We start from the raw sequence: 24,738 nt of genomic DNA, 5'->3' as shown, positions 1-24,738 counted from the left end.
ACATAACTCTACAGTATGCTTATGCAAATTATGAGCGACAATGCTGCACCACTACAGCTGCTTCTATCTCCACGTCTTTCAGTTCTAATCTTTTCTATTGAACCTATAGTACCATGTCATAATCTTACAGACGTGACAGTCAGTTTAAACTCTTTTGCTCCTCCCAAACTCTGTGAACCCTTCAGGGGATGAAGCTCTACTTTTCCATTTCCATGCACCACCTGCTGGCTGGCTGATAGAGAACACACCCCAACATTCATCAGCACCATCCCCTCCTGACTATCATTCAGTAATCATTAGTCATCCAAAGGAATGTAACCCCGATGATCAGTGATTGCTGTATAAAGTGCTGGACAAATGACTGCAGGACCTGCAATGTTTCATAAAAGAAGCAAGGTTTAATTTACAGTTTTACTAAATGTACATTTCTTTTTAAAAAGTGTCATTATACACAATAAATACAATACAAAATTAATCTGTAATACTATACTTCAAATTCTCTTACGGTCTTTTTGTACATTATTATTGTTCCTTTTTTTCCATTTCAATGCTTGTGCTGTGTTTGTGTTTGAATTGTCCACCAGGCTTAAAAAAGACAAAAAAAAAAAAAAAAAAAAAAAAAAAAACACACAAGGGAGGCAGGAACACAGTGGCAGAAGGATTAAACCAAACAGACTCAGAACACAGAAAATCAACAGTTAAAACTGGCCTGCCCCCTGCTGACTGCAATGCATCAAGTCCTAACCTGGCATTATAAGCAAAAGGGGGAGGGGGCGGGTGTGTGTGTGTGTGGAGGTGAGGTCTAAAAACAAGAACCAGGGTTGGGGGGGGGAATTGTCAGTCATTTGAATTTCCTTATAACATGTTAGTTTACATCTTAACAGAAAAGTACTACAGTACCCAAGAGCAGTCAAAAGGAAAACCGCTTTACACTTTTCAAATGACTTTCTCAGCATGTTTACTTTAAAATGCAGGCATGATGGAGGTTTGAGGCTGTTTGATTTGGCCAATCGAAGACAAAGAGCAGTTGCTGTGTGAGCAGTAAAAGCCTTCAAAGTTTATTTCCCATCTTAAAGAAATGTATTCCTGATAAAGACTTGGACTGTGTATCATTTTAGCTTGTGCTATTTGCATCTGTAGGACAGCATTATCTCTGTGATAAGAGAATCAAATTAGGTTGGTGAAGGAAGATACCGGTTGTATTGTGACCTCTTACAGTATGAATTTGGTTATATTCTCTTCTGTCTCAACTCTAGGTAGCCAAGTTAAAAAGGAGGTTGCTGACTTCTGACCTGTTTAAATGAGCTGCCGGATGCTTACTGGGACACCGTTCAAACCAGGATAGAATCTAGTGTTCAGGCCACTTGAAAAGGAATGTATGAATACTGAATGAGAAAAAGAAAACGATCAAAAGAGAAAAAGGAAGAATGAAATAGAGAACAACTTCTGACAATTTCATCTTGTTACTGGAGCTTGGCTGAGAGAACACATACAAAACAACAGGTAGCTTCATGTCTGCAACCCAGAGACAGTTTTACCTCCTAACACATTCTCATTTCTTCCATCGTGGCGGGGGTCTACCTCAGGCCGTAAATGACAGAAATGTCTGGACAATTCAAATGGACAAACAAAGCCAACACAGCTTGGCAAAGTAGTACAGTGATACTGTTTTCACAGTGCCCGCCACCCTCCCATGCCCCCAAGTCTGTCTCTTAGTCCCCCCCCCCCCCCCCCCCTCCCGTGTGTCAGTCCGGCCTGGGGCTGAGGGGCTGTTATCTGCTTTGAGTCTGGGGCACCAGGCTGCCATTGTGGCCACGGCCACCGACCTGAGGGTGCTGGGCCAGGGAGGAGGACGAGGAAGCAGAGGAGGAGGATGGGACTGAGGGTCTGTGGGATGAGGCTGCAGAGCCCCCTGGGCGCTGGCTTTGGTGTTGGTGGGGCCTGCTGTTGCCCCCTTTAATGTGCCCGCGGGCAGAGGGCTCCTGCTGCAGATTGAGGATGCTGTCGATGGCGCACTGCAGGTGTTCGTTCAGAGAGTCGTCTGGAGGGCTGCCGCTGGAGAAGCTGGCGTTATCCATGTCGGGGGAGTCTGACTTGCAGCGTTTGGCAGGAAGCAAAGAGTCTCGTGTTAAGGAGGACTCTGGAGAGGGAGGCCCAGGGGCGTGCTGGTCCATTCTGAATGTCCCGGCTGCCCTCTGTCTGTTTTTTCCTTTCGCCCTCTTGTATTTACTTACATCTGTCTCTTGGTCTGTGTGCTCCTCCCCTCTCCCTTTTGCCCCCTCCCTGTCCATAAGCTGTGGGAGATGATGGTGTTGTGTGGTTTTGATACCATGGTTAAACACCTCGTCCACGTCGTCCAGCCCCTGCACTGCACTCCCTAAGCGGCACGTTTCGTGGCTTGACCCCGTGTGAGGATGCAAGGCCTCCCTGCCTCTTTTCTCCACCTTCACGCTGGCTATCACTGTCCGCTCTGAGGGAGAAGATGAGCCCTCGTGCCTGGGGGGTGACAGCGTGGGTCTAGGGTAGGACACGCTCTCGTCTCCTCCCCCCGGGACACCAGGTCTGACCCGGGGACTTATGTTTTCCCGGTAGGTTTTTCGAAGGGGGAGGCGACAGGTGGTCTGTGAGGGAGTGGCAGTGGAGGCAGGATTGTGTTTGACCCCGCCCGCGTCATGGTGATCCAACGTCCCGTTCATTTGAGTGGACGAGGAGGAGGAGGAGGAGGAGGAGGAGAAGGAGGAAGTGGACGACGACCAAGTATGAGAGGAAGAGGTAGAGGAAGATGGGGCAGCACTAGGGGGAACGTTACCTCTTAGTGGCGGGTTAGACTGGGTGGTTGCTGTGGTGACTGATGAGGACGAAGAAGCAGTGCATATGGGTGACTGAGTTCTGATGACGCTAGTGGGAGGGGTTGATAAAGGGTAGGACTTTGGGTGCGGTACAGTAGCTTCAGGCTGAGTTTGAGATATGGACTGGCTGCTCTGCTGAGGTTGAGGTGTGTGCACTGGGTCTAAGGCAGTGTTGTGGACCACCTTACTGAACCCCGTTTGATCCTGCTTGATCTTCAGCTTCAAGCCTATTCTCCTGCGAGCCTCGTAGGTCTTGATAGGTGGTTTGCTGGTTCGCTGTGGGAGAGCGTCGTCATCGTCGGCCACTTGAGAGTTGAAGGAAGAGGAGGAGGAGGAGAGGGAGGACGATGCTGCTGGAGTACGGCTGAAGGTGGAGGAGCTCTGGCTGATGGGTTCGGCCACCAGCCTGGTGGCTGCAGCTGGAGGTGTGGGGCAGCTGCTGGACCAGGACACAGAGGCTCCGCCTCCACCCTGCTTTATTACCAGTTTTGTCGGAGGGAAAGGGGTGGTTGAAGGGGCAGCGGGAGGTGGTGGAGCAGGAGCCGGGATGGGTGTAGTAGGAGGATTCGGGGTGACGTTTGGAAGAGGGGCTGGGGCAGGAGCTGCCGGTTCTGGAGCAGGGCCAGCGGGGGCGGCAGCAGCAGCAGCGGCTACTGAGGTGGGCTCAGCAGAAGGTGATTTCTGTTGTGATGAAATTACACTCTCCAACATGCGTGCGTTTGCCATAAACTCCTCTGCAATTAAATAAACAAAATTATATCATTAGCATACAACTAATTTAGATAAAGGCAACCAAAAAAAGCAATGTATGGCCACAGACAGGGGTAGAGTACCTGGTCTCTCCTTGGCCAAAATCTTGTCCTGACTTAATGCAATCTTCTCCTCCTGAATGAACATCCGGTCAATCATCACCATCTCAGCCGAGGGGCCCATTCTCTGCTCAGGTTCAAACACCAAAAGCCATCAGTTCAATATCAATTCAAGACAAAGGGGGCAAAAAGAAGGCCTATCGTGACAATGCTAGTTTATAAACTTACCTTTGACTCTGTAAAGAGCAGGTAGCGATATTTATCCAGCATAGCCTGGGTCCTTTTCAGCAGCTGGCAGGAGACCCTCTCAAATTCATCATCCACTGTGCACAAAAGAACCAAAATGTTCATGAGGATCAAAAATGAGGAAAAAAGGTATAAACCTTTATATCTGCTGCACTGGAGCCTTTTCATTACCTCTTTGATAGTCTTGAGAAGAGTTGGCAGTTCCCTGGTAGAGATGGTAAGGCAGCAATCTGTGCAGTGTGTCCTCAACAGAGTGGAAAGGAGCACTGTAGTTTGGGTGAAGCACTGAACCTTGCTGTTTCCTCAGCTGTTCTAGCATCCTGCGGTTAGGAGTGCATAAGGAAATACTATTTACAAAAATGACATTATGAGACACTGAAAATAAGCCATTCACATGCTTGCGGCACACACCTCGCTTCTTTGCTGGGCTCTGCACTGAAAGGCATCTTCATTGTCGTCTGTGATGTGAGCAAACAGATGAAAACCAGTGATTAAAACATTCAAGCTGAAGCTTAAACACTGGAGGAAGTTTTGTAGGACCTCACTATCATGTACCTGAGTTTGTACTGGAGCAGGGGGCTGTGGAGCAGGCATTTGAGTCAGACTAGTTCCTAACACCTGTATCTGCATCCCACCTTTCCCCAGAGTCATCCCACCAACTGAGCTGATCACTCCTGGCTTTGGCTGAACCTTTAGGGGAAATAGGGGAGAAAAGGTTAGAAAGTGACAAAATACTTGAAATGAACATGTTTAAAAGACTATCACTATAAAATTCAGAATTGCATGAAGGGAACTCATAGAGCAGCTAGCACACAACACACAATAACCACCATCCATGTCATCTAAGGAATTGGCTTTGTAATGTTGCCTACCTGTGCAGGCTGGGTAAGGCTGGCAGGAGTGACAGTCTGATTCACCATTGCTCCAGCTGGCCCTTGGGCTCCTGAGAATACCTTTAAGTCACTTGAGGCTAAAACAAGAAGAAAACAAATCATTACAGAGGGAAATACTTCAACACACGTTTTCAGGGTCCTGCTGTTTTGCATTATTAACGGTTAATTATGTCTAACCTGTAGCAGGAGTTTTGACGAGCACTGAGGGAAGCTGAGCAGGTGTACCGGCGCTGGCTGATGATGTTATCACCACTTTGTCGACAGGCACGTCTTGCTGGGAGCTGAACTGACTGGTTGCTTGAGGCAGAGGCAGAGGCTGAGCAGACTGCTTGGACTGCAGCAGGATGTTCTGCTGGACCTGAAAACACATCAGGACAGTCTAATCAAACATTGTTGTTCACAAGAAATTCTAAATCATAGAGGTTTCCTGGAGCCTACTCCGACTACTGATTTGTACTGATAAGCTGATTACCAATCCAATCACCAGCTGTTACAAAAGTGTGAAAGAAAACAAAAGTATGAGTATACTCACCTATTGCCAGTGATAATATATGAAATGATTTTTCCCCTATTTCCAATGTATTGAACTTATTATTTAAAAAAAACTCTGTTGAATTGTGGGAAAATTTTACAACCACACACATGCATCACAGGTATTACATTCTACAACAGTTTGTATCAGATAAAAAACACTACACTATTAATGTTGTATTGAATGCTGCAAACCAGCTCATATGTTTACAGCACACATTTACCGGCAGCGTACAGAGATTTGTCAACTGCTGAACCACAACAGGGTAAAAAAGTTGCATGTGAAGATTGCTTCACTGGCAAAATCCATAACAAGTTTTCATTAAGGAAAGTTTATGGTGAACTGGGACACAATACCTGGTGCAGCTTCTCCAGCAGCTGTTTCTGCTGAGGTGAGGGTTGGGTGATGGCTGACAGGGTCTGAATTTGCGCTCCTACTAATTGCAGGTGGTGCTGCTGCTCTGCTGACAGGCCCTGGATGGGAACCTGGGTTTTCACTACAGCACTGGCAGAAGTGCTGACAGGAGGAGCAGTGAACTGGTGCTGTACAGGTGGTGCAGGAGGAGGCTTGGGTGACTGTGACATAGGAGGTTGTTCTTGTTGGTAGGGCGCCGGCTGAGAGGCCGGCCGTGGCTGAGACTGAAGCTGAACTTGAATGTGTGCCTGTTGGGGCTGCGTCTGCTGTGGCTGACCTTGCGGAGTTGGTTGGGGGGACTCTGCAATTTGGTTATGGACAATAAAGAGCGGAGGGTGAGATGAAGGTGTGCATGAGCGGGAGGGAGTTTGAGACTGCGGCTGAGGCTGAGAGGGAGGACGCGACTGCTGTTGATGGTGTGGCGACTGGATCTGCTGGCTCAGAGTAAGAGGAGACTGGGAAGGCTGGGGGCTGTCTGCCACCGGGGGTGCTGTGGCGTGACTGGTCAAGGCCGGTGAGGGGGACATGCCCTGGATCTTCAGGGGCTGCTGATGTCCACTGGAGGGTACCTGAGGAAGTGGAATCAAAATACTTATATGCTGATTTGATTCAGGGATGCAAACAGTATTTTAACACAGCAGAAAAAATCGGGACATCAAGCACAAAAATCATATAGACTAAAAATTCTGCATGCAGACAGTATATAGTAAATATGATTCTGGTGCAAGGTTTAAGATTTGACACTAGATACAAAGTAGAGCTGGGCGACATGGCTATATCACAATCTTAATTTTGCTAATATCAATATTTATCATGATATGGCAAATGTATGCAAGACTAAATGTTATGTGTAATGTATGTATATGTCAGTGTTAAATCACAATTCTCTTGGCATTGTTAATTGCATGATATAATCATATCATAACAATACAATTCCACTGAAAATCGATATATGATAATACTGAATTATCGCCCAACCCCAATAAAAATCTACAACAACACTAAACTGTACAAAAGCAAAAAAAAAAGTATTAGACTTGAAAATCTAGTAGTTGCTTAAGTAAAAGTAGAAAAAGCCCAATGATTTTCTCTAGTGCTTGAGGAGAATTACACATAAAAAAAGGGAGCGATGATCATTTGGCGAGCTAAAAAGAAAACAGTTGACAAAAGCAAGAAGTCAAGATCTGCGGATCTGTGATTGTAAAGTAGAAGGTGATCTAAAAACTTCAGGTACGGGGGGGGTGGAGGAGGGGGGGGGGGGTCAGCAGAGCATGTAACTTTGATTTGGGGTCGTTACACTGGTCAGACTAGGGGTTAAAAGGGGGTAGTGGCACATTAAGAGTCTAAATGAGGAGTGCAGGGTTGTGAGGTGTGGATTGATTGATCAGTCCTTGGTCAGTAATGCAGCAGATGAAGGTGAGCTGACTGAATTTGATAACAGTGTTAGTAAAGAGGTCAATAAATTGCACTTGGCACCTTGGTAGCTCTTCTATTAAGCATGAGCATGGTTTTATTTGTTACTATATACATAGAATGGATGAAAAACATACCAAGTTAGTTTAAAAATTAACTTTAGTTAGACAAAGGAAGAACTGGCATTTGATTAACAATGCCAAATTATATGAGGTGCATACAGCTAAATATTAAAATAGCGCAATGGTTGACACTCAATTCATATGGATAAGTGCAATGATCATGCCTTTACCTTTAACAAAGCAATGTTAGAAACACACAGAAGCTGCAAGCAAATGAGTAATTTTTGCGCTTGGGAATTGCATAGCAACTGTGAAAGCGATGGAAGCAATGACTAATGCAGAAGAGGACTACAGAGCAGTGATGGGGAAAGGTTAGGTACCCTAACGTTGTGGCGGCAGCAGCAGCAGCAACAAGTGGGTGGGGCTTAACATAAAGGGGCATTTCTACCTGCTTTACCACTGCTGTCATGTGGGAGAGGCCAGGGGAAGAGCTGTGGCTCTGACCCACCCAAGAGTCAGTTAATTGGCTGTCATGGACAGCGGGGGCTGGAGTAGTGATGTTGTTGCTGCTGACGATTACAGACGCTGGTACGCCCACAGAGGGGGTTGACTCATTCTCTGTTTGGTGGTGCTGCTCCTGATAGGAGTACATTTACCATTTCAGGACGAGGAAGGGAAGGAGGAGGAGGATTGGAGGAGAGGGGGAGTAAAATAGTAAACCAAAAAGGTCAGACCATGATATCACTCCGTGCATGTTATTTATGTGTTTTAAGACAATGTTAACTGTACACAATTAAAGCAAACATGCAAGAGTGGAACACTGACCTGTTGCAGAAACATCTGCAGAGACTCCTGGCTCAGGATCATGCTTGAGTTGGTGAACAATAACCTCCCTGGACTGTGTTGAGCCTGAGGGGGGACCAGCCCCACTGCTGTCACAGAGGAAGAGGTGGACACAGACATGGACGGAGAAGAGGAGGGTACTGTGGTAGCCGTGGACACAGACGAAGTCGGTTGCATGGCGAGGATAGAGGACTGTGGTACATGCTGCTGGGTGGGATGAGCAGCCTGGTCTGTGGAGCTTCCTAGCACAGTAACACACTCTCCAGGCTGGCCCTGAGCCATGGTTGCTGCTCCGGTGCTGCTGCTGCTGGGGACTCCACCTGGCTGGGGCTGCAGGGCTGGCTGAAGGCTGACTGCGGGGCTCAACCCCTCCACCTGACTCAGCATGGTCAGGGAGTTCTGTATTGGCATGCCTTGTATGACTGTCTGGGCATGACCTGAGACAGTGTGGGTCTGTGTCTGGCTTTGACTCTGAGCCAATGAGACAGGCATCTGAAAGAGGGTGGGTGTGCCCATCTGCCCAGGCTGGAGCTGGATGGGTCCAGAGAGGATGTGGGCAGCCCCAGGATGGCCCTGTGAAGTCAACACCTGGCCCAAGTTGATGTTCTGGTTTGCAGTTAAAATCTGGTTTGCAATGAGCTGTCCACCAGGACCCTGACTAGTTATGATGTGGCCCCCGGGGTGTTGGGTCAGAATCTGCCCACCTGCCTGTAGTGGTGGCAGGAGAAACTGGTGGTTCTGACCTTGTAGAACTGTCTGAGAGGGAATAACGATGCTGCCTGATTGGTTTAATAAGTGTACACTGAGGGGCTTGCCAGATGGTTGTGCAGCTTGTTGCTTGAACAGGGTTTGTTGAAACTGAGGGCCTTGTGTTGTGGCTTGAGTACTCAGGACAACATTAGAGCCTGGTTTTCCAGTCAGGAAGGCTACGTTTTGAGCAGCAGAAACTGGAAGTTGCTGCAGCCCTAGAGCCTTGTGGGCATCGTTTTGCAGGGGTTGGGGCGCTGGCTGTGGCTGTTGTGGCTGTTGTTGCTGTTTGAACAGTTTCGGTTGGATGGCTCCCCCCTGAGGGGGTTTAGGCTGAATGGGTGTTGGTGTGCGCTGAATGATCACGTTCTGCATGATTTGGCCTTGAGTTTGCGACTGGGGTCCAATTCCTGAACTTAGAGGGGAGCTTCCAAAGCCCACAAGTCCAGCAGGAGCAGTCATTGTACCGCCACTGCTGCTGTTTGTGCTGCTAACACAAACAGCCGGTCCATTTAAAGCTGGAGATCCCAAAGTGGCTTTGTTACCTTGGATCAGAAGTCCACCTCCTGAGCCTCCAAGCCCCGCCTGAGAACCAGCACCTGATACCTCTGGCCCAGACTGGTGCAGCTGGTAACCACCCATGGCTTTAGCCAGGATTGGCTGCCCAGACTGATTGATAGTCATGACTGTGGGCTGACCCACAACCTGAATCTGTCCGATACCCAAATGTCCAGACTGACTCCCATTAGGAAGAGGTTGGAGACTTGAAATGGGTTGAAGCGTCACATTTCCCAGGCCCACAGGCTGCATAAATGGCTGAACGCTAATGGCCTTGTTCATGACCTGGGGTTGGAGCTGGAGGCCTTGCTGAGCAAGCACTGACCCTAGCATGTCAGCTGTGGCATTGGGAGGAGTAGCAGTGGTGCTTTGGGCTGACCCAGGGAAAATTGCTGCTGCTCCTCCAACACCTATGCCTACACCAACAGCAGCGCCTCCAGCCCCAGAGAGGCTGGGATCAGGCAGTGTCTGAACCACCTGCGTAAGGCCTGGAATTCCAAAGGAGCCCAGGTCCAGCTCAGCCTCTGCCTCTTGTAGGCTTTGCTCTGTAATGTTGGCTTCAGCCAAGCTCTGCTGCAGGATGTCACATGGCTCGTGATTTGTCCCAATGCCATTGCTCCCACCTTCACCACCTGGGGATCCACCCAGGATGTCATCATCCTCCAGGAAGTCCAGGTCAACACTGACTCTGGGCAGGCCTGCTGGCTCATTGGCCGACAGCTGGACAGCAGGCTGGACCTCTGGAACATGGCCCTTAAAGGAAAAGGGGCAAGAAAAGACAGAAGTGAAACAAGATGATGGATGAATTTTGATGACTAGATGTGATGAAGAGAAGCATAACTGAGGTAACACAGAAATGCAGACACGAAAACCCCACAAAAACCTATTGTCTCATCGCGGCAAATCAAAGCTTGTAGAGTGTAGATGTGTTAGTGGAAGGGGAGGGTAATTGGACATGCATGCTACATAGATGGGTAGAAAACAGGAGGAAGAGGATTGGGGGATTCTACTCACCCCAGTGGTAGAGAAGAACGAGCTGGAGGGGTCACTCGAACCATCCAAAAGGTCGTCAGTGTCCAACTACAGACACACCCACCCAGGATAGGACAGACAGAAACCAAAGGCACCCAAACCAGCAGGCAAAAGCCACCAGGACAGAAAAACAAACAGACCATCAAACAGAGGAGGAGGGCAAGGAAAGGACAGAACACAGACCAGAGAACCCAGATTGTAAAGAACCAGCGAAAAGATTTTGGGACAGATGGGCAAAATGATAGGAATAACACAGAGTTGGGAAGCGTTAGTATTTGCATTTCTCATTTTGTGAAATAGCCAGATTAAAAAGGGAAGGCAGGCTGAAACCATAAATAGTGCACTCAAAAAGCAAAGACAACCATTAAGCAGAGAAAGCAGTAAAAAAAAAAGGGTAAATGAAAGCAGTGAGGGACATGGGTTGCAAGGTGCATCAAAGTGTAATCTGAAAGTGACTCAAGAGTCACACGAGCCCAAACTAAAATACGCACAATTAAGACTCCTAATCTAATCAATTACAAAACCATTTTGTGTAACCCTAACCCTAACTTCTTTCACTTTTTTTCCCCTCTTATACTCACATGGGTCTCAGATCCATGAAGAAAGTCATTGAGAGCTTCTGGGTCACTGAAGGAGAAAACAATGTGAATCAAACCAGTACATGACAACACAAAAGAGACGACTTAACAGTTTGTTATAATATCAAGCTGTTTCCTGCGCCGTGTCTGCAACGACTTACCAAATTACATCTAGAAGGCACCTGCCGTCTTCATCATCCATGACAACTGTTAAAGATGAAAAAGGTTTGAAGTCAACCAACTGTGATTTGTTTCATTATGAATGCACTTTCAAAGAAAAACAAAACTTAACATCAACAAAAAAATGACCTTCCCCAAATGAGTATTTCCACTGTTAAAAGGTTATTACAACGCCCAGCTGTGTTATATTTTAGCTCCGTATTAAGTGCTTAGTTGTTTAAGTTAGAGTGCTAAATTAAAGCTGTATTTCGACATCAGTTAGCCAAAATATTATGATGATGAACAACCACAAAACTGCAACTTCATTTTACTCCCCCTTTCCTCTAACTTCAAGTGCTCCTCTGCCTCAGAGTGGCAATAAGTAATGTCACATGGTGATACATTAATATAGTCAAAAATTTAATCTGGCTCTTTAAAAAAAAAAAGTTTATTCTTTCAGCAAAGCTCTGCACAGCACTCATTTTCAGCATGGATAGTCCTTGAAGGAAATAAACCTCTTTTTGAGTCTGTATTACACTGTATTCAACACAGAACTAAAAAAAAAAAAAAAAAGTTAAAAAAAAGTTAATATCCTGTATTCAGATTTTTACTCTTACATTTTTCAACATATTACAGAGGACTTAACTAACTATGCTCGGTCAAAATAAATATTTTACTCAAGCTTTTTACTCTTGGATAGTATGAAGTAAATGTAACATGAGTCATTAAACCAGCTTCACACCAAAGAGTTTTTGCAAGTGCTGCAAAACAGTTATCTTAGTTACTAATCGTCCTTACAAACCCAACAGCAGTTTTATTGGCTGGTTACATATGAGGGAATTTTGTTTAAATGAAAATAAATTCATCTCACAACCCTTATATTTACCACAATCAGACTATGAGTAACATCTTGAAACATTACATCATCGATTGCTGTCAGAGCTTGCTGTAGATCTTGTGAGAATAAAGCAAACACAGAGGCAACTCTGTAAGCTTGCTGGACTTAAACATTTATATTAATACATGTAATTTAAAGATATCTGGGTTCACTAAATTTCCAAGCAAAGTTTTACATTTTCGCACAATACCCATCGTCATTATTAGTTGTAACATGGCTTGTTTACACATATCCACACAGCAACATGAAATCCCTCTTCTGCTGGGGACTCAATCAAGAGACTCAACAAACTGAAAACGCGCGGTTTTCTCACAGCCTGTAAAGATACCGAGTGCGGTCTCTCCGTTGTATTTACAAGCGTCAACAACTGAGCACAGCACTTCCAGTTTCACAAACATAAGTCACCCAAATTTCCACGCAGACATCATACCGAGATTATGAAGCCAACGTATCCCCAGCTGCCGCTCTACAAAGGCAGCGGATCGTAGCCATTACTCGGTCAGAGCAGAGCCAGTGCGCAGGATATGAATGGAGACACTGCAAGCGGCTGGCTACATGCTAGCTAGTGTTTTCTAAGAGCTTTACGTGCATATTTAGTCAATTCGTTACAATCACAGTAATTAACAGGCACACGACTGTCTAAAGACTCTTAAGTTATTAAAAAGTTTGATTCCAACAACCCGTTTCACCTCTATTTCCAGCATTTTGATGCATCTAGATTGAATTTCGTTAGCCTAGCTGGCTAGCCTGCTTAGCCAACCAGCTATCAACAATATTCTGACGTACAGCTAGCTTGAGCCTTTGACATTCAAAACAAACCACCGAGTGACACAATTTTAACACTGTTAATGTGCAGCGGGACCTCGATTCAACCAAGACAAGGCGGAATTGTTTGCTTAGGAGTGTAAACGCAATTGCGTAGCGAGCTATCTGTCTCTCCTTGCAAGCAAAATATGAGTTAATGTTGGAATAGTCTTGGATGAGGGGGGTATGCTTGGGAATTCGGTGGAAAATGAGCGTGTTTGCCGGCTCGTGCAGCAGCGCGGCGTTTCGAACGCGGCGGCTGTGCAGTTCGCGGCTCGTGTGCAGAACGCGAATATTGCAGCTTTGTTACAGTTATTCGGATTAATAGAGAAATCGCTACATTGTAACAAACTCACCCGAGACGATAGAGGTGCAGGCAGCGCGGGGTCTCCAGGACAGCCTCGCACGGGCTGCTGTACAGGACCCAACTACAGCCAGGAAACAGGGGACTTCCGTTTTGCCTGATTGAAATCTGTGCTTCGTCAGTGTGCTGCCTCTCTCCTTCACCGTATTTCCTGAATGTTCAGACTGAGTATAATACTATATCTAATATACAAAGATAATCTCTGTAAAGAAGTATCTTATATGGTCAATATCATCATAATTATTGGTAAATATGGCACTCATTAATGTAAATGGAAGAGTCAGAAACTTGGTTTGGTCAATATGGATTCACACACCCTGTAAAACTTTTTCTTAAAATATTTAAGAAGTATATTAATGTCGCAAGGACTAATAAGTACCGAGGTAAGGTTTATGAAGTTTGGTCTAAATTTCTGATGTATTTAAGGGAGGAACCTAACAGGAAGTAAATACTCCTACAATCTGTTTTTTGTTACTGTTTTCTTCTCTAACCCCATTTTAAATGATACATGCTGCCCCCTGATCTTAAATTTTTCATTTGTTGCCACAGTTTACTGTTTTTTTCTGACTGTACTAGTAGCTAATTCTGTTTGTCCAGATTTATTTTATTTTTACTTATTTTTCACTGTTTTACTGTAATAAGTGGTCTTGTGTTTCATTATGTTTTGTATCTATTGAAAAAAGTTAATGGAAAACTTTAATTACAAAAAGAATGATGTTAATGTATGTGTTCATTTTGCTCTGCACATTCTGAAACCGCCTCATTTACTCTGGCATTGTTACCGTACTAAAAGACTGTGATAAACGGTTTCTGAGTTAATGATACATTTATGGCTGATTTTAATTCATTGTATAAACACGTACTGTTCTGGTTTTTAAGTTAACTAAATATTTAAAGATCCCTCCACTCAAAAATGTGTTTTTCTTCTCGTTCCTCCAGTTGAAAGTTTGAGCTGCATTGTGCAAAATGATGTATGTGCAGAGTTTGACACTACAAAGCTGTTTTCATAATTATCTGCTGAAAGTGGAAAGTTTTTCTGAGTTCATTGAAAATCTAAATTCAAGGGGTAGGCCTATGAGCAGAACTATAAAAAAAAACATAGAAGTCAATCCTAGTGCAGTATTCATATTACCATAGTGTAATGTGAGGCCTTAAAACTGTCATGCACAAACTCAAGTGAGTAACATGCATATTTATCTTCATCATGGTTTGAATTGTTTTAATGTTGATCTGAGAGAAAACCATCAGACTACTCTGACGCACATGTTTAAAAAGACACACAATAACCTCCATCATGTAAATTGTCCAGAAAAAAAAGTTTTCAGGACAATTTTCACACTGATGTAATGCATGCTTGGAAGTATATTCAAATAATCTAACACTGTGTCTAAACAATTTCATATGAAGAGAGGAGGAGACAAGGTGACGAGGAGGAGTGTTTATGCTTGTGCCAGTGCATGTCAGTATGTTGGTGTGTCTTTGTATGTGTTTGTGTTTATGAGATAAAGGCAGGCAAGGAATTGTGAATGAAAGCTGAAGGTTTGAGGCGACTAAGAGGTGACTGGAATTTTTAATGAGGGAGAAGGAGAAGATGTCATTTCAAGGATTTTAACAAGATAATTTAACTTTTGTGGTGGAAAAACCGTATCAGACACAAATTATTATTCAGTTCAGTATTTTATATCCAGTACATCTTAAAACATGTCTGGAGGGGATTTTTAAAATCTTGTTTTCTCTTCCAAAATCTGAATAAGCAAATGTTTTTTTTTTTATTTCAGAAGTTTAACTGCTGGACACAAGATGTTTCCATATCACACTTGTTTAAGTTGAATATTGGACCAGGATTGGCTTCCATGCTATTTGTGACGTCAGCAGTCATGCTCGTAGGCCCATAAAAATCAGATTTCCAATGAACACAAAGAAACAAAGACAGGCAATAAAAGGTTCTTGTACGAAAACCCTACATACGAGGAAAGTATTGGTGGGGGAATTGAATGAATGATCTCCTCCCTTTCACTTCATACCCTTAATGTGTTTACATGCACTGTTGTAATCTAATTATTTCCCACTTTTGATTGTGATTTGATTTCACAAATGACCATATGGAAGGGTTTCAAGTGGAGGCAATGCATTGTGTATGTCGACTTGAGACATACACAATGCATTGTGTATGCACAAAAATGTGGGCTAAATTTCTTTTCCCTTTTTTAAAAACATATTTTATGCATAAAACCTAACTGTTGTGACATCATCTATGCAGTATAATACACTGAAAATGATGTATATACAGTATGTACAGCATACGGGTTTGTTCATTAGGGAGCTGATGGAATATTTTTATAGCTCATCCCCATGTTGCTTTTAATTTTAAATTAGATAAACACATACCAGAGTCAAGTTAGATATGACCAGTATCATATATCAGGGTCATTATTATTTTGCTTAAAGTCCTCCTCCAGTCAAAAATACTCCTCTTCTTGTTCTTTCAGTTGGATGTTTGAGCTTCACTGTGCAGAATGATGTACATGAAAAAATTGAGACTAGAATTTTGTTTTTACATTCACCCCCTGAAAGTGGAAAGTTTCTCTGTTCTCACCTTAAATATGAGTTTAAGGCGTGTACCTAGGAGCATGATTTGTGACATTAGTTTAGAGCCAATTGAGGGCCAGTATGCAATTTGCACAAGTGTGATTTTGAAACTTGAAGCCTCCAGTGCACAGACACTGAGAATGGACTTCTCAGTGAAGTAGGAGACATCTTGTACTCAGCAGTTAAACTTTTAAAATGAAAAACATTTGCATATTCATACATTCTGGATTTTTTATGAGGGAGAAGGAGTAGATGCCATTTTAAGGATTATTAACATGATAACTGAACATGTTTTGTACAATTTATTATCACAAACAGAGGTTTTGTATATGACTCCTTAAAACCTGTTTGGATCTTTAAACCACCAATTGTAAGATGCCTTCATGGGCTGTCGGATTTATTGCAGTTAATTGTTGGTGAAGAGCTATAAATCATACAAACTGAGAAAGTATTGTTTGACAATGTAGAAAATCATTAATGTTTATTATCGTTGTAATTTAGGCCACAGCGTGGTTCACACTGATGATATAACACCAGCAATTATCTTTCAACAATTGGGCTACATACACCAACACTGCCTCTGCTGGTTGACATGTTGGGACAGGATCACTTCTAATCGATTCTAAAATTGATTAAAAAACACAAAAACACATAATATGTTGTGTCTTTGTTATTATTTGCTGACTGAGAACAGTTTGGTGGATATTATAACTTGGGAGTCTTGGGAGTTTTTAGCTTTTTTTTTTTTCAACTTTATTGAGAACAGTCAAACTCAAACAACAGTAACATATAAAGTATGAAGAACAAAAAGAGGAAACAAAGTGCCAGAGAATTCAGTTATGACAAAATAAATAAATAATTAAAAAAAAAAAAAACATTTGGTAAAGAAATTGTGCAAGAAGCTTTTTTTAAAATCAATAAAAGCAAAATGATACATAGAAAGAGGAATAAATGAATAAACATAAATAAATTTATATGTTTCAAATATTGTTTGGGTCTTTGCTGCTTTTCTATTTTTCAGCTTGACTAGAGAATAGTAATAGAGTTTAATATCAATTAGAAATAAGTAAAAATTTGGTTTTCTATATTGGTCCATTTCATTTTATGTATATGGAATTTGCCAAAAAAATATAAACAGCTGGATTAAAAAGTTATCATTCTTGTCCATTGAGTTATTTTCAGACTAGGATGTTGGAAAGTGGAGTTTACAAACAGCACCTGAACGCTTCATTAGTGTTTCCGCTACACCCATGTCACATGACAGAGGTGACAAGGCAAACCCGCTGCTGCTAGCACTGGTTAGCAAGTTTGTTGACTTTCGCATTTTTTCGTTGTTCCCTTTAAAATCAGAGCAGTGACACTAAAATGGACAATAGCGGGAAAGAAAAGGAAGCGACAGCCTTAATGGCGGAAGCCGACAAGAAAGTAAAATCATCGCAGTCGTTTTTCGGTGCGATGTTTGGGTGAGTATGTCAGTTAGCTTCTGTTAGCTAATTTTGTCAAGCCAAGGGCCAAGTAAGCGGAAGGTGGCTAGCTGACGAGTTACCACCAGATCTGGAGGGCAGGACAAAAACACATTTTCTTAACCTTAACACCACTGTTACAGTCGGCTGCTTTGCACCTGACGTTTAACTATTGTCGACAGTGTTAAACGAGTGTTTGTTTAGCCTCATATCCAGCGTTATCTTCCCGCAGATTACTGCTGGAGAATAAATAAGCATCAGCTGCGCGCAGCAGTGTGTCTGAGCAAGACTTAACTATGTCAGGTGCTGATGAGGCTGTATTCAGAGATGAATTGTGCAATATTTCAAGGGAGTTATTACTCTCGAAAAAGAACACCGAGTATCACTGAATAACAGCTCCATCTACTGGGGAAAGATCAGATTATTTTAGGATCACTCAGCTGTGTGCAAATCACGTCCATCAAATGTGTTTACAGTAGCTGAGTGAACCGGTTTGTTGAGTTGCATCAGATTTAGTAAGGTAGTAAGTTTATTTACTTTGTTTATATACCTATAGTAGCTACATCTACCAGAACCACAACTTCTGCACATATTTTGCACAACTTTTCTGCTTTTATAACCGTCAAGTCAGGTCATGTAGTCTAGTATCGTAATGTGTATAAGCCTTATATTGTATATAGATTGAGTTCTATTTACTTGATTTGTTGTTTTGTTGTGTTTATTACACTTGGTTCTTATCTGTTACCTTGTTTTCTGCACTGCTGTAACATGCGAATTTAATAAAGTCTCATCTGACAAATCAAAACCTGCCAAAATGGTTGAAGTTGGGATTCTGTGTAAATCAGAAACTTAACATGCAAACTCAGAGGTGTATGTGTATGAAGACGTCATCTTGAGCTTTGGGAAACAGTGATTGACATGTTTCACCATTTTCTGACATTTTATAGACTAAGTAACTAAATTGATTAATTAAGAGAATAATCAACAGATTAATCAATGATAAAATAATCAGTAGTTGCAGCCCTAATTACAATATGGCTCATAAATGTAAAATCACATCAAATAAATTGATGTTTAACGCAGTAAACATCAATTGATCTAACTTATTTTATGACTCTTTTGGTGTCATGATATTGCAGATAGATTTTTGGTTATTATAATGTCTTGATATTAATGTCTTCTCTGTTCTTAAAGGTTAGAGTAAAATGATACAGTGAAGTGAACAGTGAATGCCCAATAAATCCTCACATTATCAATATGTATTATTAACTATCAGAGCACTTGATATTTGTCAGTTATAGAGAGTATGAGTGAAGCCAAAGAGTGCAAACTCTGATCATAAATATAAATAACACTTCTCTTGTCACACAGGGGTTCCTCCAAGTTGGAAGAGGCATGTGACATGTACGTGAGGGCTGCCAACATGTACAAGATGGCCAAAAACTGGTGTGGTAAGATGATTACCATATGTTTGACGAACAAGCGTAACGATAACCTTCTTCCTCGTCCGTGACTCAATCCTCTTTAACATGCAACATCTTGTTTTCAGCTGCAGGAAATGCGTTCTCCCAAGCCGCTCGTCTTCACCTGCAGATGCAGAGCAAACACGACGCGGCGACTAACTTCATAGACGCCGGAAACGCCTTCAAAAAAGCAGATCCGCAAGGTAATCATCACTCATCATCACCACCACCCTCGGGATATATGACCGCTCGAAGCTCGCTCGTAATGCACCGTTTTACAAGCGGCTGTTCCAGTTCCATCGGGCCATGCAGCCAGTATCATCTAACGTCATTAAGCTCTTGCAGACAAAGAGCTTTAACAGCATTATTCAGGGCTCTTCCCACTGTGCTGTTAGCAAGTAGGGATGTGGACAAATTAATGCTTTTGCACTGTAGGAAAGTGTAAAGAAATCATCTTCTCGCAGCCTTTTTATCCGATGCAAATTTTTCTCAGAAGTCGATTTTCCACTTCACTCGTCATGTCTTTACATTTGTCGGTATTTCCCATGACGAGATCATTCTACAGTCAAAGGAACTTTGTTAGAAATATTCTGGCCTTGAACCCTGCACTTCTCACAACTAGTTCCTTTTTGATTTTGGCAACATATGTCATGTGTCCAATAATTATTATTTGTCTCAACAGAGGCCATAAACTGCCTAAACCGAGCTATTGAGATATACACAGATATGGTGAGTTTAGGATCTGATTTACTTATATAACATACAACTCCCCCTGTTGGACACGTCTCTTATGTGAATTTTTTTTTTTTTTTTTTTTGGTGGGGCGGGGATTCAGGGGCGTTTCACCATCGCAGCCAAACATCACATCACCATCGCTGAAATATATGAGACAGAGCTGGTGGACATTGATAAGGTCAGATGAAATATTTGTGTTTTTATATATTGTACATATTCATTTCAGGGCAGATTTCTGCTTCAAGTATAACTGTTAATAGAGTCTGGTTTTTTTTGTTTTTTTTTCAAAGACTGAATTTAAACTCTTGTTAGCCACAAACATGGGAGATGTCTGTTTTAAAACCTATAACTGAGGTCCAATTAGTGCTCACTTTTGTCTTTTCATTGCAGGCCATTGCTCATTATGAACAGGCAGCAGATTACTACAAAGGTGAAGAATCCACCAGGTGACTATTTTAAATGAGCAGTTTCAGCATGTTTTAATTTTCTCTTGTTTGCTTTTAGGTTGTGATGGCTTATATGTTTCTGTGTTGTCTTTTTGTACGTTTTCTATGCACCTACTGTGGAAAAGAATTTCCCCCTTGAGGACAAATAACAATCTTTTGTTTTAATTAAAGGCCCCATGAAACAGAAGTTAGAGCGTCTTTTGCTTCTGCACTGTGACGTATTTCCCGGTGAATCAGAATATTTGAGTGGTGAACAGTTACAAGAGAGATTTAAATCAGTTCCCTCGCATTCGATTGGACAGCTAAAAAGTGGGCGGTGGCTTAGAGTTTAGCGGGATGGCTGTCGGCTCCACACACACACACACACACACACCTCCCTCACCTGTTGTTAGATCAGGAGGACGAGGGAGAGATGAATGAATTAGACGTCAGCCCACTGATATCCAAACACACGTCTCTTCCTGTCTCTCTCCATATTGCTCTGTCAGCTACTATGACCCACAAACCTCAAAGTGCGGTTTTATATGACCGGTGTGATTAGCTACTCACCCAAAGTCACATTTGATTGGATGAACTTTTGTAAAGGTCCCTGAGTGAAACCGTTGTTGTGGGGAAATCTTCATACGGGCAGATAATAACGCTTCAGGTCTCCCTCAACATAGTGAGAAACTCAAAAAACTTAGATGTATATTCAGACTTAATGAACTCACTTACAACTGGTAGAGTTCAATGTGAATAGGTTTACTGTGCATCAAGAGTAATAGAAAGCAAACCGAAGCCTTGATCCCGGGACAAAGAACCTGAAACTGAATGAGAAACCATCATCTTATGTAATGTTTTACAACTCCTCCTATTATGGAGCCTATACTGGGCTCCACATGGCTCTTAACCAGTTTCAGCTGGCTTGGAAACATTGGTGTCTCAAATTTATTCAAAATCCAAAAGTAATATTGGGCCTGTTGGCTTTTTATCACATATCATATGCAAATAACCGTCGCATTATGTTACTGATTAATCTTCAATGTATGGTCCTTACAATGACTACACATTGTTGATTCCTTTAATTAACTCTCCTGGGTGCTGTCTTTTATGCTTTTACTGTTTACTCAAGGGAAATTATTCTCCTCACCGTTTCACAGGAAGAGAAAAGACAGATTTTGATGTAAAAATACTCTGATACTATTTTTTTTCTCTTTCATATATTTGGCATATAACGAGAGATAAATGAACAACTATCACAGGGACACACATGAATAAAACTGGGAAAAGGTATTTTTCATGTCATGGGGCCTTTTAATGCATCATTTTTCATTTCAGATCTTTATTTTTATGACCGTACGTTTAAATTAGTGGTGGTTAGTGGGTATTTGACCGTTTTTGATTTCTATGAATATGTGCGGACTGAGAAGTTCTTTGACTTTTCTTTTCAGTTCAGCAAACAAGTGCCTTCTGAAGGTTGCGACCTACGCGGCTCAGCTGGAGCAGTACCCAAAAGCTATTGAGATCTATGAACAGGTGAGTTAACGCTCAGCAGCAGCCTTCATCTCAACGTCTTATCAGCAGGTATCACCGGCTGAAGTCACAAAACAAACATGAATTGTACTGTTTTTATTTTTTCAGGTTGGAACCCACGCAATGGACAGCACGCTGCTGAAATACAGTGCCAAGGATCACTTCTTCAAAGCGGCACTTTGTCACTTCTGTGTGGACATGCTGAACGCAAAAGTAAGCACCGACCTTGTGTCCATGTGTACCACAAGTGTAAGATGAGCCACCGTTTCTAATATTCATCCTCTTGTCACTCAGCTCGCTGTGCAGAAGTACGAAGAAATGTTTCCGGCTTTCTCAGATTCTCGAGAATGCAAATTGTTGAAGGTAGGTTTTGTTTTTTTATTGTTGTTTTAACTCTAAAATCCCTAAACAAAAACAGCAAATAATCCTTTAAATGTAGAGCGGCTTGGCTGATGGAGAGCAGTTTAACTCGATAGCCAGCTGAGATAAACCTTCCAACTGGCAGACTGTTGCTTTCTGTTTCCTTCCTCGCTGCTCTCTGCTGCTGTTCTCAGTTAAATACAGTGACGGCTGCTTTACCTCACTTAACAATCTACATGCTATTAATGAAAAGTAAAAGTTGTAAGAGTGGCAATTGGCTGCATGCATCTTGTTTGACACCTCAGCATTATATATAACAAAAGCATGAGTTAGTTTTAGTGCAGGTGAGGCCTGCTTTTAACAATTCTGTGTCACGTTTCACAAAAGCGATTTGCGAGCACCGCTCACACGCAGATCACAAACGGTGCCAGTGTCCCGTTTCACTAATGAGTCTCACTCACCGACTGCAGATGGTTTTTCTACAGTCCTGCAGTCCGCTCACTCTCACGCATGGGTCACAAGTCTGGTAATGCTGGTATTTAAAAGCTGTAAAACGGTAATAATTCATTTTGTAATGCTTGTAATGCATGCAGACAGTGTGACTGCAGTGTGTTATTATAGCATTTCATTTTTTTAATTTAACCTTTATTTAAACAGGAGAGTCCCATTGAGATTTAGAATCTCTTTTTTTTTTTTTTTTTTTTAAAGGGAGACCGGGCCAAGACAAGCAGCAGCACAAATAAAAGCACATAATTACAGACAGAAAACACAAAATGAGACAAATTTGAAAAAGAAAATAAAAAAACAAGCATAAGAAAACTCACATTTCAGAAGAGAAATTTCTCATTTTGGATTTAAATCTTTTTAATGAGACTAATTTCTTGAGTTTCAAGTCTTTCTGCAACGTATTCCATGCCGAGGGTGCAGAATACACAAATGCCCCTTTTTCCGATTTCTGTCTGGACAATACAAAGCGTCCTGTCTGGCACTTTTCTGCGTGATAAAAACACAAAGGTAGTACGGGAGCAGACCAACAATTGCCTTTATATATAAAGATGTATCAATTAAAAGCCTACAGGTGGGCAGAGCAGCCGTCCTACTGCTCCTACATCCTACTTTATCATCTCAGTTTTTCTATTCACAGCCCTTCTAATATGAACTGTATTTTATCTTACCAGAAACTTCTAGATGCCTATGAAGAACAGAATGTGGATGCCTACACTGATTCGGTGAGTTTAACCGTTGTTTTCAGCTGAATAAAGACCTTAAGTTCATGTGTCTGACTGCCATCAGTGTCCTGCAGAGTCTCCAAGTCTTTACTCTTTACAGCGTGACTTTAAAATGATTCACCTATGAGTGAAGTGTTGGGATGGTTGTTAAAGAAGAGAGTCTTTTATTAATCCTTTCTTATACTTCATGTGTATCAGAATCTGTCAGTTTGAACTTGTTTCCGCCTGAAAGATTAATGTCTAAAAATGCAAAAACTGTTCACAAGCAGCAGCACGAAACTCTCATTAATTGTTTTGAGTTATCAGTTTTATGTTTTGGATGATTAAAAAGCAGAACAAGAGCGCCGCACCTTACTACCTTTATTGTGTTTTCTGAAATATCGTATTTTGTTCTCAGGTGAAGGAATATGACACCATTTCACGGTTGGACCAGTGGCTCACCACCATGCTTCTCCGCATCAAGAAAAGCATACAGGACGAGGAGAGCGACCTCCGCTGACTCTCCTCGCTGCTCCTTCTCAAGCCCTCGACGACCGACTCGCATCCCTCTTTTTCGCCTCGATCCTCTCACTTCCATTCAAATCTTAATGTTTTGAACCTTTATATTCCTTCACAAATACTTGTTTCTTTCCTACCATCTGCAGTATTTTTTTTTTTTTCTTGCCTTTTTAATCTGCTCTTTTGACAACTTAATGCTCCAAAAAAATTATAGTCTTTTTAGGTATGAACACTATTTTCCTGAGTGTACACTGCACACAGTATGTTAGTTGTACATTGTTACAATACAGGTATTGGCCTAATATTGGTTAAAATATTAATAATTGGGCTGCAATACCAAATACTTATACCAGCACAGGACTATGATAAACTTTTTATTTTTCTTCTTATTAAATGGAGGAGGGAACGCCAATTTACTAAGGCTTTGATCTACAAAATATATTTTACAGAACGTGCTTTGGGATTAAACTGACCAAAATGCCAGTATCAACACGTACAATAAAGCACACACTTAGGTTTTTGGTACTTTTGAGGGCTCAGTATACTGTTGGTCATATCAGGGCACCTCTAATTAAACAGCACTTCATCTCAGCTGAACAGCTCCTCTCCAAGCAGAGAGGCCAAGAGTTTTATTCCACGGCAAATAAGCCCCCTCCCCCCTTTTTGCCTTATACTGCTAAATTCTCAGGATGTGAACAGCTAGATTTGATGAAAGAAAAACAAAAACAAAAAAAAATCATGCTTTTAGAAACGTTCTCAATAAATTCACTTTATTGTTTTTTTTTTTGTCACTTCCATTTAAAGTGCTTTTATTCCACAAAATATGAGGTGAAATAAGCGTCACCTTTGTGAACATTTGCATGGTTTGGTATGGATGAGAAAACTAGAGCAGCAGTTTTCCTCTCTATAGGAGCTATTTCTCGAGTTTTTTTTTTTTTTTTTTTTTTTTGATTGTATGATATGTGTTCGTTTTCTGTCATAACTAACCAGGCTGAAAAAAAAGTTGTTTTTTTTTAAAGGCCTGCACAAGATGCAATACATTGAAGAAAAAAGGAGCTTTACTGATCTGAACACTGTGCTCACCCTCCTGATGATTTTGTCAATAGACAAATGGTCTTAAATAATTTGTACATCAGTGATGTTTCCTGTCAAACGTTTGAATAAACCTGTCTTACAGCATCATGGGTGTGGCCTCCACCTGCCTGCTCTGTGTGAACAGTGCTGTTTACCTGATCTCATGTG

At 42.1% G+C, this 24,738-nt stretch overlaps 2 protein-coding genes across 6 annotated transcripts; one reads left to right on the top strand and one right to left on the bottom strand.

The window, feature by feature from the left end:
• Nucleotides 1-378: 378 nt before the first annotated feature.
• On the bottom strand, nt 379-14,837 carry bicra (BRD4 interacting chromatin remodeling complex associated protein). Of its 5 annotated transcripts, none has more exons than XM_044354083.1 (15): nt 13,194-14,837; nt 11,138-11,183; nt 10,980-11,025; nt 10,381-10,446; nt 8,044-10,119; nt 7,667-7,855; nt 5,686-6,312; nt 4,975-5,155; nt 4,777-4,874; nt 4,460-4,594; nt 4,316-4,362; nt 4,076-4,224; nt 3,887-3,981; nt 3,683-3,788; nt 379-3,583 (listed from the first exon to the last, which is right to left on the bottom strand). In XM_044354083.1, the coding sequence occupies exons 2-15, from the start codon at nt 11,176-11,178 to the stop codon at nt 1,773-1,775; spliced, it is 5,667 nt and encodes a 1,888-aa protein (XP_044210018.1). In that variant the 5' UTR covers nt 11,179-11,183; nt 13,194-14,837; the 3' UTR covers nt 379-1,772. The 5 variants fall into 5 exon arrangements, with proteins under 5 accessions (XP_044210018.1, XP_044210020.1, XP_044210019.1 ...); XM_044354085.1 differs by having other exon boundaries at nt 3,683-3,785; XM_044354084.1 differs by lacking the exon at nt 13,194-14,837 and adding an exon at nt 12,464-13,140.
• Nucleotides 14,838-17,025: 2,188 nt separating this feature from the next.
• napab (N-ethylmaleimide-sensitive factor attachment protein, alpha b) lies at nt 17,026-24,675 on the top strand. The gene is made up of 11 exons (XM_044353561.1): nt 17,026-17,253; nt 18,625-18,704; nt 18,803-18,919; nt 19,399-19,445; nt 19,552-19,629; nt 19,842-19,897; nt 21,328-21,412; nt 21,518-21,622; nt 21,704-21,772; nt 22,948-22,998; nt 23,396-24,675. The coding sequence occupies exons 1-11, from the start codon at nt 17,156-17,158 to the stop codon at nt 23,495-23,497; spliced, it is 888 nt and encodes a 295-aa protein (XP_044209496.1). The 5' UTR covers nt 17,026-17,155; the 3' UTR covers nt 23,498-24,675.
• The last annotated feature ends 63 nt before the right edge of the window (nt 24,676-24,738 follow it).

Source organism: Thunnus albacares, chromosome 6, assembly GCF_914725855.1.
Source record: "Thunnus albacares chromosome 6, fThuAlb1.1, whole genome shotgun sequence".
NCBI lineage: Eukaryota > Metazoa > Chordata > Actinopteri > Scombriformes > Scombridae > Thunnus > Thunnus albacares.
This window is presented reverse-complemented; position numbering and strand designations above follow the sequence as displayed.